Here is a 14,024-nt window from a genome sequence, read left to right as displayed (position 1 = left end):
TCTGTGGCAAACAAATGTTTAAGATACTTACACATTTTGTCCAGCAACATAATCTTCATAAATGAACACCACTTTTAAGATATTGGAGGCCTAAATACAAAAACCAGAAGTAAAAAGCTAACATTAGGCTATAAAGAAACTACACCACGGTTTCATGACTTAACGAGTCACCATTACCATTATTGGGTTGTAAAGCAGTTTTCACCGTGATGACACTCTGTAGTCTCATTGAGCAACTTGTCTGACATATTTTATGTCGTAGAACAAAATGTAAAACTCTCTTAAGCTTGTGTTAACCACAGACCTGATTTCAGCCATAAACCAAATGCCTATCCAAAAAAACCAAAACGCATTGACTTTGAGATAGCTAAGTGCTGAGATGCTAACTCATTTCTGGGTTTTGGGACTCATTGCTGGACATCAGTGTCTTTATTACGTTATATTTGTGCACTGTAATTTATGAAGACAGTAGTAGCTTTCATTTATCCTCAGACTGCCCAGCAGATTTGGTCCCCCCGATGCTGACTCCATGGCTACAGCCTCATTGCATTTTAACTGTCATTTTTTCTTTAACCCTCTGGGGTCTCAGGATACTGTGATCATTTAGGCATGCTCTGAGGTTGTTGTAAAATTTTAAGAAATTTAAGCAGCATTTTCAAAGTCACGTGACTGATTTTGAAGTCAGCACAAGTTCAGCTACAGTAAAAAAAAAAAGAAAACGGGGAACTCTGTGTCTTAGATCTACCCCTTCATAAAGTGTTTTTCATTGTTGACACTGTAGTTATATTTTTATTATTACTGACAATGTGATTGTGTTTCCCAATTGTAAATTTGATTTTTTTTTTTTTTTTTTTTTTTAAATTGTTTTGGGGGGGGGGGAAAGAAGCAAAAGGTGCTCCCATGATGCACCTGTGCTGCCGGTACACCTGCTCAAACGGTAATCTGTGCCACGCGCACGCAGAGGTAGCAGAGCGAGGGCGGCTTCACACAAGTCTGAAGAGAAGAGAAACGGAGAGAGGAGCACAGGAGAGGCGTTTAATCAGTTCAGCCGGTGGGTTGCAGTCGGCAGGACGCTACCTCGCATTAAAAAAAGGTGAGTTTTTGCCCAGAAAAATTGACAAAAGTATCGTGTCACTTAACCTAACTTATCAATTTGATGCTGTTTTTATAAGCTAATGAAACTTTTCAGAAATCCTTTGTCGGTGTGTTTGGACAGGTGCTTTTTCAGTCACGCGCGTTGTTACGCTTCATTGTTTGTACCGTGAAAAAAGATGGCGAGTGTTGTTACATTTCTTTTTGGAAATGTTTTGAAAAAAATATGAGCGGCGGTCACAGAAACCACATTTGACGACATTTTGGAACCATGTGAGTGTGAAACTGGCCAATGTTAAAAGGCAAGAAACATTTAGAAAGTCCTTACTGATAAAACGCGTCATGTTTTCGCGTCAACGTTTCTCACGTTTCTTTGGCGGAGGTTGGGGTGTTGTGCACTTAACCCAAACCTGTTTCTGAGCCTTCTACATGTCTCCAACACACACACACACACACACACACACACACACACACACACACATACACACACACCCTCCTGTGTGACTCGATGCTCCTCTGTTCACCAGGAGCCAGTTGGGTGTGTTGTCTTTTTTGGTAGAGTTCTTTACTGCTGTGTTTCCCACTGAAGTCACACTGAGAACTGCTCTTATGTCTTTGATACCTTTTTATTAGCCTGTTACCTAGTTGTATGTTTATACTGCTAAACTAATGTATTTCCATTATCCAATTGGCATTTTGCCATTCCCAGTTCTCTCATCATGAAGTTAGTGTTTTGTTTTGTTTTTTTCAAATAGTTTAATTTTTGGTTTATAGCTGACATAATGTCTGTAGTGGTTACAAGATATACACACACACACACACACACACACACACATATAGATATAGATAGATATAGATAAACTAAGCTGAAAAAATATGTTCATTGCCAATGTTACTAATAAGAATCCTGAACATTACAATAACCGTATATATTACAGTATGGGACTAACCATAGGACAGGTAAACACACACAAACATGTCTGTGCAGTCTTCTTCAAAATATAAACAAAGGATTATTTTCATTATCAATGTTACCATTGTTAGAATAAATATATGCTAAATAAATAATAAGAAGAAGAAAAAACAGAAATGTCCCATTACCCACAGGTAACAAAAGAAAAGTCCCAAAACTTTATAAGCTCTGCATATATGTTCCCCTACAGAAGAGCTATAGAACAGGTATTTTTCAGCAGTTGAGGGAGTTCTGGCACAAACGTCTGCAGGTGGTTAATTAGGTCATTATGCGACAGCTTCTTAGCGAGTTCTGTTGATGCCAATGACAACAAGATCACTTAGACATTCCTGTCCCATTTTTGAATGCAAGTGTGTTTTTAATGAGCTTGAGTTTTAAAAAACTTCACTCTACAAAGGAAACTTTTTATAACTGTACTAATAACCTAAAAGTGTGAGTGCACTGCTCTATAAGCCGCTCTTTGCACATCCGCTGTGCTGTGTTCACTGAATCCAGCGGCAGTGCAACTCAGACCGTGTTGTGTCTGAAAGGGCCTCTGCTGGCAGAATAAATGCAAGTACTTAACAGTTTTTTTTAATTGATAAGACAAAATTCAGTCTGTACTAAAACAGAAGTGCGGTTTGAAACCAGCTCTATAATGGCTGCCATTGATGTCAAGTGAAAAAACAAATCAAACTTTTTTCTATTTCTCTGTTTCACCATAGACGACAAAGAAATCTGAAATCTGTGAAAATGTTATTAAAAGAAGTTTAGATGCTGTCACAAAAACAAGTAAATGACACATAAGAGTGCTCCTCTCTCTCTCATTTTTGTTGTGTTGACATACATATCATCTGCTCCTATGGGGATTTATATCACCAGCTGTGTTACCTGTCTTTTGTTTTGAGAGAGTACAGGTTTAGTCTTTACTAAGCACTTGACTTTCCCTCCTATGAATCAGAATAAAACTGTAGCGGTGTGTTGTAAATCTAAAGACCTAATCAGTCATATGTGGCCAAACAGCCTGTGCATGTTGCTCTGGCACATTCCTGAAAGGGATGAGGGAGTGAAGATGGAGGATAGAAGAGGGTGAAAAGGAACCAGTCTGTTCAGGTCTCAGCCCTGTCTGAGGTGACATCACATAGACATGCATGTGAAAGAACAGATTGTTCGGGACAGCACTTCCCTTAAAGAACACACCACAATACAATCTGCATCTGGTCTTAAATCTGTTATTTGGATGGTACCATGGTTCCCATGGCTGCTGTGTTTGGAGACCAACTATGATTTTTAGCTGCTGAGAATTTGCTTTATGTCATGGCTCCTGAGATAACCTGGACATTGGTCTGGTGTGCCATCATGTAGGATGTCTTAATTTGTTTATTTCAGTTCTGAGAGGAAAGAGGAAGGCTAATGGCGGAGGCAATGCATGCAGGGATAACTATACATGAGACCATCCTTTTTAAGGATGCAATTGTGCAGCAATGTGTGAAACCAATGGATTTTGAAGCTGAGGATCTTGTCTGTGACATCACCATGAAACCTGCAGTGAGCTATGGGAAACATGTTGTTGAGTGAGTTCACAGAATTCAAACATCATATTCTTGAACTGACACATGGCCTTGTTTCGTGCTCCAGGCATAAAGTTGTTAAGGTGTTTGTCATATATCGCTCTCAAGGATGTTTATCAGACCCTGCTCTCTCTGTGGTTTCTGGTCAGACCACATACCTCTCATAGTTGTTCTAAAGGTTTTTTTTCTGTCCTTGTTCATGACTCAATAAAGTGTCATGGGCTATGACATCAGATGGGGGATAGGTAGGGCAGGTAGGGCACATTGGACATGAGTGACTGTTGGGGGGTGAGAAGCAGTTTATTTACCTGGATTTGATGGAGGTGAGATCTGAATGTTTTGAAATTGAAGAATATAACATTGAATATCCTGTAGTTATCCCAATAATGCCCCCTACAGCTAGAATACCTCGCTGTGATACATTGTGTTTATGCTTTCAACTATGTATGCAGCTATTGAGTCAGCTTAACTCCCCATAGCCTCCTGAGCTCATACAGATGCTGCTGTGCCTTAGCATCATTGAGAAGGTTAAAAAAATGGTCCTCTGTGACACTGATTCCCAATACAAAAGAAGTTAGATGAAATCCCTGGTACGTGCAGCTGCAGTTTACCCTGTAAATGTCTTTTCGTTTCCACTGTTTCAAGTTGGTAGTCATGGGGATTAAGTAAAGGCTCTTGACCCATATGCAGTGGTGGTATCACCCACCATGACAGTAATGACATTGTGTTGCACATAGGGGTGTCAATGATTAATCGATTATTGATTAATTACCATTAATAATTTAACCGATTAATAATATGTATAATCAATAATGCGGAAGACCAGGAACAGTTGCACCACTAGGTGGAGCCTTGGACTTTTTATTGGGATTAAGTTACAGGTGTTTGGTGACCTCCTGTAATTAAAGTATTTGAAACAATAAGTGAAGTGCATCCCTCAATACAAAACAAAGGCTTTGTGCTTCGCATCTTGTTGTCCCTTCGCTGCCATGCCGGTAGGACACTACTGCTGCCTGAGTGTGAACTCTGCACTAGGGACAGTTGGTGAGAGTCCGCCTACACACACACACACACACACACACACACACACACACAGTGACGGGCTAACTGTAAGCAACATACAGGTAAAGTTACCTAACGGTTATTAACAGGTTGAATGACACAGTCTAGCTGTTTCGGTGTCAGTGTGGGTTTGTTGGCAATGTTGCCGTATGGCTCGTTGTCGGATGTTAGCTGTTGCTGTTGCTTTGATGGGTAGCCAGGCGATCCGGAAACGGTATTCACATTGTTTTATAAAATTCACAGACCTTACAGTCAACAGTTTTCATAGAGACAGTTTCTTCAAGCCAAAGTAACTAGTTTCTATTAAAACAGTACTCAAGTATTATTGTTAATTCTGTAGAGTATCCAGGACATTTTTTTGAAAAGAGCCAGTGCTGCTGATCTTTTAAAAGATGTGTTTAGTGTAGGGGTGCACTGATTTATCAGCTGAACATCGGTATCGGCTGGTATCGTCTTTGTTGACCTCCATCTGCTTAGTGGCAAATAAGATGACCTTCACTGAAGCAGTGGCCGATGTTCTTCTGTTGTGTCAGTCTATTTTGGGCTCGAGACTAACGGCCACAAACTTGAATCAATGAGCAAGTACAAGAAGAATACAATAATGTTTTGACAGATGGGTTCTGTGATATTACTGCTGTGTGACAAGATGGCTAGTAGCAGTCGGTGTCCTGTCGGGGATGATAGAAAATGTGTTAAGAATGAACAGAGATCTTTCCCAGAATAGAGGATGCAGTAAAGTCACTATTGTCACATCAGAGAACGTACCCTATGGTCTCCGTGATAGTCTGAGTGGGCAGAAGTTTGCTGCATAGATCAGCCTCTCATTGGGCGGAACGAGCCACCCGCTGAAGTCCCGCCCTACCACCACCAGTTGTGTAGCAGTTTTCAACTGTTTTCAACACGTCCTTTACTAACTTTTGCAGTGTTTAATCTTGCGGGGACGTAGCCATTTTTCTGCCATGGTTCGCGTCCTGTAGGTGATATTTTTGTGGGCGTGTTACACCAAAACCTGTTTCCCCCCCAGCAATATTTTTGCAAGCGCACTGTTGCTGTGGCACCGCCCAGAACGATTGTGATTGGTTGAAAGAAATACAAGCAGCCAGGGCGTTTTTCTCTCCAATCTTAAAGTGAGAGTCGGCCCAGCCAGACCTTTCTTTTCTTGAGAAAGGTTCTGGTGAGCGAGACTATCTCCATGATAATGCTACACTGTGAACAATAAATCTGTGTTGAAACTGCATTGAGTAACATTATGATGCATGAAATCTCAATATTAGGCGAAGGAAAATTATAACATCCTCATGATGTGTTCAGTTTATTTTTAGACAAGAAACTTGAATAAATGCAGTTATTTAAAGGACAAATGTGTTGACGCGTATGTGTGTATACATACATACATACATACACACATATGTGTGTATGTATGTATATATATATATATATATATATATATATTAGTAAAAAGGCTGTTGAAGCAGTTACATTTTTCATGTTTCATGTTCTCGACTATTGGCCAAATTGTTACTTAAATTGTCAGTAACAGTATCAGCCCAAAATTTTAAAATTAGTGCATCCCCTGTTTAGTGCCCTGACTACCACATCAAAATGCCATGCCCCTTTAGTGCACAGACATGGAAGCAGCCAGATATCTAAAAACCAAAACTATGTGCTTGGGAGGATACCAAAATAAAAAAAAAAAATGGTTTATTGATATGTGATTATAGGAGTTTAACACCATTATTGAAAGGATCACATGACATCAGTTCACATTACCAAAGAGACACAGTATTCTAGAAAGAGGGCATGTTGTTGTCCCTGATAAGAGCATACAATGATAAAACATCACTTATCACCTCATGTTAGGAATGTTTTAGTACGTTAGAGTCTGTAACCATGATGTTATCACACAATTATGTGTAGTACAAAAGCATGTAGGGAATGTTTTGGCCCTCTCTCTGCTCCTCCCTCTTTGGTTCCACCAGTTAGGAAAACACCTTCCTAGAATCAGCTGGTTTACTGGATGTTTTGCAAAGAGGAAGTAATTCCACAACCATAACAGTTAGAAATCGCATACTAACATGCCATTCATATTAAGCACGACCAAACTGCCTCCTGACACAGACAGCAGCAAAGGTTGTTGATTTGGCATTAAATGTCAGCTGAGTTAATCGTATCTGTGGGACCACTGTAGCCTCCTGACAGTGACTTAGCTATGGATGTATTGAGAGAACTGGATACTGTTGACTGTGGAGCCCTGTTCATTCCTACGAGAGTTGCTCAGTGGCGCACAAATCCAAAATGGTCCAACTGCTATATATAAAATTACCCGCTTCCCTCACTGTGCGGCTCATAGAGCAGGCACACGAGTCTTCTGCCAGCCGAGTCAGCTACTTCTAGTTTAGCGCAGTTAACTTGAATGGGGATAAAATAATTATAACATTTGGCTCCTCAAGACATTCCAAATGTTAGACTGAATGATTAAATCTTGATAGTAAAAGGAGTCATTTTGCAGGGCTTGTGATGCTCAAAGAAATGTATCCACTGATTTCTCTCCATCTTTTGCCATGTGAGTCAATAGGGCCACAGGACATCAGGTGACGGGCTGGGAAGTTGTTAATCCATTTTGTGACCAATACAAAAATTGGCCTCAAGGCCCAGAGCATTTTCTGGGTGTCTGGTCTTAGCCCACAAACGTTAGCTAGCTAGACAGTGCTAACTTAGCTGATGATTGTATTTCACCATCAGTTTTTGTAGATTGAAGTTTGCCACTTCTGCTGGAGCAGCTGACAACTGCAGGTTCTTTGACGTTTTACATAGAAAGTAAAGGTAAAAGTAGAGAGTTGTACATTTTTTAGGACAGCAGGCATTTATATTCATGTGTGTTGTAGGAAGATGTCACCACCACAGTAATGGCAACTTGTTTACCTTTGACGTATTGTAACATAATGGCAAATTTATTTTCTGTAGCTGACAACGTATTGCAGCTTTAACATGCGGCAATATATAATAATGTTTTGTTTACCATCCCCGGCGTTCCCCATGTTCTGTCTCACCCTTCATGTATACCAGCTAGCTGCCTTAGGTTTGAAAATAGTCTGAATCTGATATGTCTAAAAACAATGGCAAGTGGGGCAAAGAGAAAAAAAAAAATCAATTTTTAAATTGAAAAAAACAGGAACCCTGCATATAATGTACTGTAGAAAACATTTACCACTAAAATGTTTAATCAAAAAATATTAAATTGAGTGGAAGAGGTAATGTTGATCTCTATTTATGATTGACAGTTTTTTTTTTATCAAACATCCTCAAACAGGAGGAAATAGTGCATTTGTTAAGGACTATTTTAAGCAGAGGTTTAATCCACATTTGGTGCTCTAGTGAGTAGAATGATGCACATGGGATTGAATCCTAATATACTGTCTGTGCGTTGATGGCAATGACTCATGCCACAGAGGAATGAGATATCAGGCTTTGTATACACACATAAGACTTGTTAGTGTTGTTAGATACATTAATTGTTGCTTTGGGTCAGCACAAGCAATTTTTTATTTATTTATTTAAGGGCTGCCATGATTAGTCAACTAATCAATGACTAATCGACTATTAAAATAATCGGTGACTATTTTAGTAGTCGACTAATCATGGCAGCCCTAAAATAAATAAATATCAAAAATGACTCAAAATACTCTTATTGCAGCTTCTTACGTTCAGATATTGGCAGCTTTACACATTCTCCCGTGACAGTGAACTAAAACCCTTTGGCGTGAGTATGAAACAAGACATTAGATGACGTAATTTTGGGGTTTGGGCGAGACAGACTGACATTTTTCAAAATTTTAACACATTTTTCGATGAAATGATTTTTGTTGACAGTAAGATAAACGTTGAGTATCACCAGACTTATTTCTAAACCTTTATTCTTTTAATGTAACTTTCCAAACAACAGTGGTTCTGCTGAAATATAAAAAGTTCATTGTTGCTGGTATTTAAAACTGTGATTTTGCCCTTCTATTAAATACCCCCCTTTTTTATGTTTGACCTTTTCAAATCACCTACACAGTATTTACTACTGTTTACCTTTGTAGGGATGAACTGAATATTGAATGCGGTTGAGAGCTCTTATTTTTCTAATAAAGCCAACATCTGCTGACAAAAAATCTGTTCCAGATCTTGTCATCCTTGTGATGGAAAGCTGGCAGGCCAGTTTGGTCAGGTAGAGAGTGTGTTGTTCTTCCAGCCCCGCCCAGATACCCGCTGGCTTTGATATGCACCAGTCTGACTAGTGCATCATCAGTCAGGTGTGACATTGCTCTCAGTGTAACATAGCTTCTCAGAGGATTGAGATGCTGAAGGAATGCTACTAGGAACATTGCTTTCTGTGGTGCGGCTTTTAAACTGTAACTTTGAGGGGAATTCTTGCAGCTCTACGGTTTTTCTTGAGGGAAAGGAATTTCCTGTGGACTATTGGGGAGCAGCTTCTTAGACACCAGGTGTGTTTTATTTGCTATGTGTCACCAAAGCTCTTTGATTTTACCTGCTGCTTTCAGTTCCCTTATGATGGTTTTAGGTACTTTCATTTGCTACATTGTCATCAGTAGTACCACTTGCGGTAGTTGTGCACTTTTTAGTGTAGGTGTGGGCAATATGGATAAAAGTTTTACATCATTATACACAAAATACATCCTAAAATATATGCTGATATTGTAAAATTTGAACAACAATTTCTGCAATTCCTTGAGCAACCCAGATATTACAGTATAAATGGTGTAGTAAGATTGATAATTCACATAATTGCATTTATGTTGTTACATTGTCCAAATGTACTTCAGGACTACAGGTCAGCTTCATGTGATAATGGCTGCCAGCCATCAACAATAAACTGCCACAGTAATCTGGTTGGGCATCTTGAGGCCACAATTTTAACGTTGAACACTTCCTCTTACCGGCTCTTTTCACCTACTGAATGAGAAAATGGGAAACCATTGAAGGCAGAGGAGTGAGGGGTGTTGTTTTCTTTCTCCAGAGGAACAAAAAGAGCCACTGGATATTTAATAGGCCATTTGCTGATTGTGATTTCATGCTAATGATGCATTTATTTGTCTATTTGACCTAATGATCTAGTGAATTCCAGCCCTCCTACATCAGCACTGATGGAAGTCAAAGTTAGTTTTTACTGCGCTTATAAAAGTATGTATAATATATTTGAAATGTACAAACTGATGTTTTATAACAAAACTGGCCTTTCTGTTTAAAGTAGGGTTGGGTACCAAAACTCGGTACTTTTTGTACTTGGTATCGATTCACGTCGGCACTACCGAGTACCGATTCACTTAAAATGAAACGGTGCCAAATTTCGGTACCTGAGGTGGAGGCGGAGTGAGAGCGCATGACTGGCACCTCAGACTCAGCAGCAATGGCGACAAAAACAATGTGCAGACAAAAGTTAACGTGCAGCAGTGTTCCTAAATGTTCTCAATAAAATGTTGAGACTGAGAAGTTTAGACTATGGGCCCGAACGACACATAGTGCGTCCAAATTCACACCCGTTCTTCTCTGTGGATTTTCTCCGCGACTGTGCATCATAGTGAGAAGCCACGGAATCAGCAGAATTGTAGCTTTCCGACAAGGCACTTGTCGGTAATCCAATGTTTTCACAGCGAAAAATTACAATAAAATGATGTATAACAGAGCTTTCATACAGCTTTGCACACACATTACTCTTGGATGGATTACTTGCGAACGCAGGCTCGCACAGAAATACCACGCATATCACATGAAAGCGCAGGACTACACACATCATTGTGCTGTTATCCCATCACGCTCTAAATACAGATTAATTGTCTACAAAATAAAAACCTGACGAATTTCTTTACAACCCATTATACAGATCTTACATTTGTAGTCCGGCTTTCAAGATGCAAATATCTCCATATTGTCCAGTTGACACTCCATCAAACTTTGTATGACAAGACCAGCCACTTCACCTTTGCGCACCCAGACAACAGTAGCGTAATGCATGCTGACAAGGCCGTAGTCACCATATATATTGAGGGGGACATGTGCCCCCCCCCCCCCCCCCAAATGCCCAAAATGTCTCCCCAATATATAACTGAAACTGAAAAACAAATATTATCTTGGAGGACATCATTGCACTTGGTTGACTATTTTTCTATGATCTTCTATGATCTTTGACTGGTGAATGAGTCAATGGAATTTCTTGCAATAATGAAAAATACTGGCAATTATGTCCGCCTGGCACAAACCACATGTTATGGACAGCTGTGAAGTGACAATGTCCCACCATCATGGTTCTTATATTGCCAGATTCCGGAGAGTCTCCCCTCTTCATATATGGCAGAATATGTAACTTGCAATGGTGAGATACATGTAAAAATGTAAGAATTTAGTCACACAGATTTGTTTTTTTCATTGATATAAAATTAATATAAAATACAGGCACATAGAAGGACATGAAATGATGGCAAATCTGGTTAGCCCAGATTGTCCTGAAACAAAAACAAGATATAGCATGTGTATGTAGCCTTTAGAATGACTGTGATATGAGCTTAAAAGTGATGGCAGTAAAAATACCCCAAAAACGCCTAGGGCCCATAGGGTTAAAAAGTACCGAAATAAGGTACTGTTTGGTACCGGTACCGAATTCCAGATACCGTTACCGGTACCGTATCGGTTCAATTATGAACGGTACCCAACCCTAGTTTAAAGCGGTACTTAGTAACTTTTATAAAGAAGAACTTTGTGTCATATTTGCTGAAACTATCACAATAGGCAGTTGCTGATAAAGCCATGGGTTAAACATAAAGTTTGTCTCTTTATTGAGTAACACTAATGGCATAACTGCACGTAAACAAAAACAACAAATCAAAGCCGAGGAGTCTGACGTATTGTTAGAGTTGCTGCATTGCCTATTTCTCACCTGAAATATTTTCAGAAACATATTGTTGAACTGTTTAGCTGTAAAATGAGTTTGCTTCGGCCAGTGGGCCATGGTTTGCATGACTTTTTCCAACATGGCAGACGGGTCACATACTACAGTTATCAAATGTAGCTTTAAAGTGCTGCCAATTATATCAGCCAAAAGATGACAAAGGTTCAGAATGGGAGACAAATAAATTCCCTCAGTGAACACTGTGAGATTTGGTGAGTGCATCCATTAAGGCACACTCTATATGAGCTGGGTAAGAGAATAATTTTTAAATGAGGAAAAAAAAACACTATTTGATGTCAGATAAATAAAACCATCACCAGCAAAGTTTCACAGTATTGTAAACTGTGATTACTTAGTGTCTTATCGGTTTATCACTGTTCTGTTAATTAATTTACTTTTTTGTTGACTTCCTCAGTGCTGTGTACTTTGCCATGAGACAAAACCTGTCCTGAAGGTCACTCCATGCAACGCTATCCTTACCCCTTTGCACCAATGGACCCTCAGGTGTGCCCGCCACCTCTGAACAGCAGCCAATCGGTGATCAGCTTACTTGACAAATCCCCAGCTAGTACATTCAAACCTGGCCACTCACGGAGCAGCAGCACTGGCTCCTCCAAACATTCAAAACAGGTAACAACACCGACAGGTACAGTGTCTGACTGTACTGTGTTGTTTTTAGAATATGTAGTAAATTAAGTTCATGCTACACTCTTTACTGGCTGTTTTAATCTCTGTTATGATATTTTGTACCATTCTAGTTTGTTTCTTGTTAATAAATCCTCTGTTTATGTAAGTCCAAGGGTTAACTTATGAATTTTTTAACCCATACCCTGATTCCCTATGTTTTTCTGTCTAAAGCTGGGTTCAGACTACACAACATGTTTGTCCGTTCCGACAGAGCTATGTCATATTAGGCGATTATGGAATAATAAAATCTTACTGTGACTTGGCCGACAGACTTGACAAACTACAGCTGACAATTCGCTGGTTGTCTTTCATAATGTACGTGATGTTACCAGAAAGTGTTCTTGTCCTTTTTGTTATTATTATTTCAGTCACTGTGGGTGTTCATGTCTCAACTGAACTGTTTTTGTAGTAATGGATAAAGTGCTACCAGATGGAAGGAGTTACAAGTCACTGAATCCTTCACAACGAGTTCCTGCAGATGTTTCACTACAAAAGCCTTTTTAGAAAATGAAGGGATTCTCTCTACTGAAATGTTAAGGGGCTGTTAAATTAAAGGGGTAAAGAAAGTGTTGAGTTTAAAATTTTAGGGATTGAGAAATAAAGGCCTGTGTTTACGGTAGTCTGTTTAAAATAAAGCTGGTAGCCTCTGCAGTTGGGGTAAGTAAAGGCCCAGCCACTATTTGTGAATTTTATGGTATGTTTGTCTACTCAATCCTTCTCCATTATGAAGAATTAACAGTCTTTCCTACCTTGATGCTAATGGCAGTACTTACCGCGCCGCTGAAGTGCCTCTGCTATTTCATGTCAGCATTTTTACTTTTTCACTGTTATGGTAGGAAATATCAAAAAGGCTGGGGTGTTGTTGTCATATAGTTGTCCACAGCAGCAGATCGCTCTGTGTTCCTATTGGTCAAAGTGACGGCTGTGACGGAAAGTGTCGTGGAAGACCAAAAGAAAATCAAACGTAACTGTCTTTCTGTCAAGACATCGTGAGGCGTCCCAGGCGCACTGTCCGTTGTTATCTACTGTAACACATTACACGGGATGAAACACTCAATTATTATGCACAACTCTCCTTACCATTCACGAGCAGATTTTACGCCATAAGATGACTGGGTCAGGCTATAATTGGGCTGATATTGTGTAGACTGAACCAGGTATAAGTTACTAATGGAGTATTGCTCCAACATTGCGGGAGACCGCAACATCCATTGCCGCAAAACGGGTTGCAATCCCTGTGAGCAATTGAGCACCTTCACTTTATGTCCATGAAAAGAGATTCTGTGTCTGACAGCATTACAGGAAAAACCCTACAGAGAATTTGAATGTTTTTCTTTACCTTTTTCTTGTTCTGGTCTGTTTGTGTATAATCAAGTCTCGCACAAGGAAATCTTGTAGACACTGTTTAAATCAGCTAAATATTCAGCCATGACACTGAAAATCTTTAAGACAGCTGTAATGGTTTCTCTCAATTGGACCAATTTCAAAAATATTTGTTACCATTAATCACTTAAATACAAAAACATGGGAAAACAGGGTCCAGGTTGAAAAGTACATAAGTATGTCCTTAATAGAAGGAATGACAAAACTAAAAATATTCACAGGAAGTCACAGTTATGGACTAGTCATGATTATGACTAAGTAACTGATGTTTTACTTAAAGTTAGTGTTTTTATACTCATCATTTCTAACTTTTCATCTTTTTTTATTTGCT

The 14,024-nt window shown here is 39.4% G+C and overlaps 1 protein-coding gene across 4 annotated transcripts in view; it reads left to right on the top strand.

Moving 5' to 3' along the window:
• Nucleotides 1–936: 936 nt before the first annotated feature.
• LOC125878915 (oxysterol-binding protein-related protein 6-like) overlaps nt 937–14,024 on the top strand; it is a 29,152-nt gene continuing 16,064 nt past the window's right edge. For 2 of the 4 annotated variants that reach the window (XM_049560403.1, XM_049560401.1), the window contains exons 1-2: nt 8,983–9,164; nt 12,039–12,253. In XM_049560403.1, the coding sequence (XP_049416360.1) occupies nt 12,086–12,253 (168 nt within the window). In that variant the 5' untranslated portion in view covers nt 8,983–9,164; nt 12,039–12,085. Of the gene's footprint in view, nt 1,094–8,982; nt 9,165–12,038; nt 12,254–14,024 lie in introns of those variants that run through there. The other 2 variants (XM_049560402.1, XM_049560404.1) reach the window with 2 other exon arrangements.

Source organism: Epinephelus fuscoguttatus, linkage group LG19 (assembly GCF_011397635.1).
Source record: "Epinephelus fuscoguttatus linkage group LG19, E.fuscoguttatus.final_Chr_v1".
Lineage (NCBI taxonomy): Eukaryota > Metazoa > Chordata > Actinopteri > Perciformes > Serranidae > Epinephelus > Epinephelus fuscoguttatus.
Note: the sequence above shows the minus strand (reverse complement) of the source record. Positions and strands in the feature narration are given on the sequence as shown.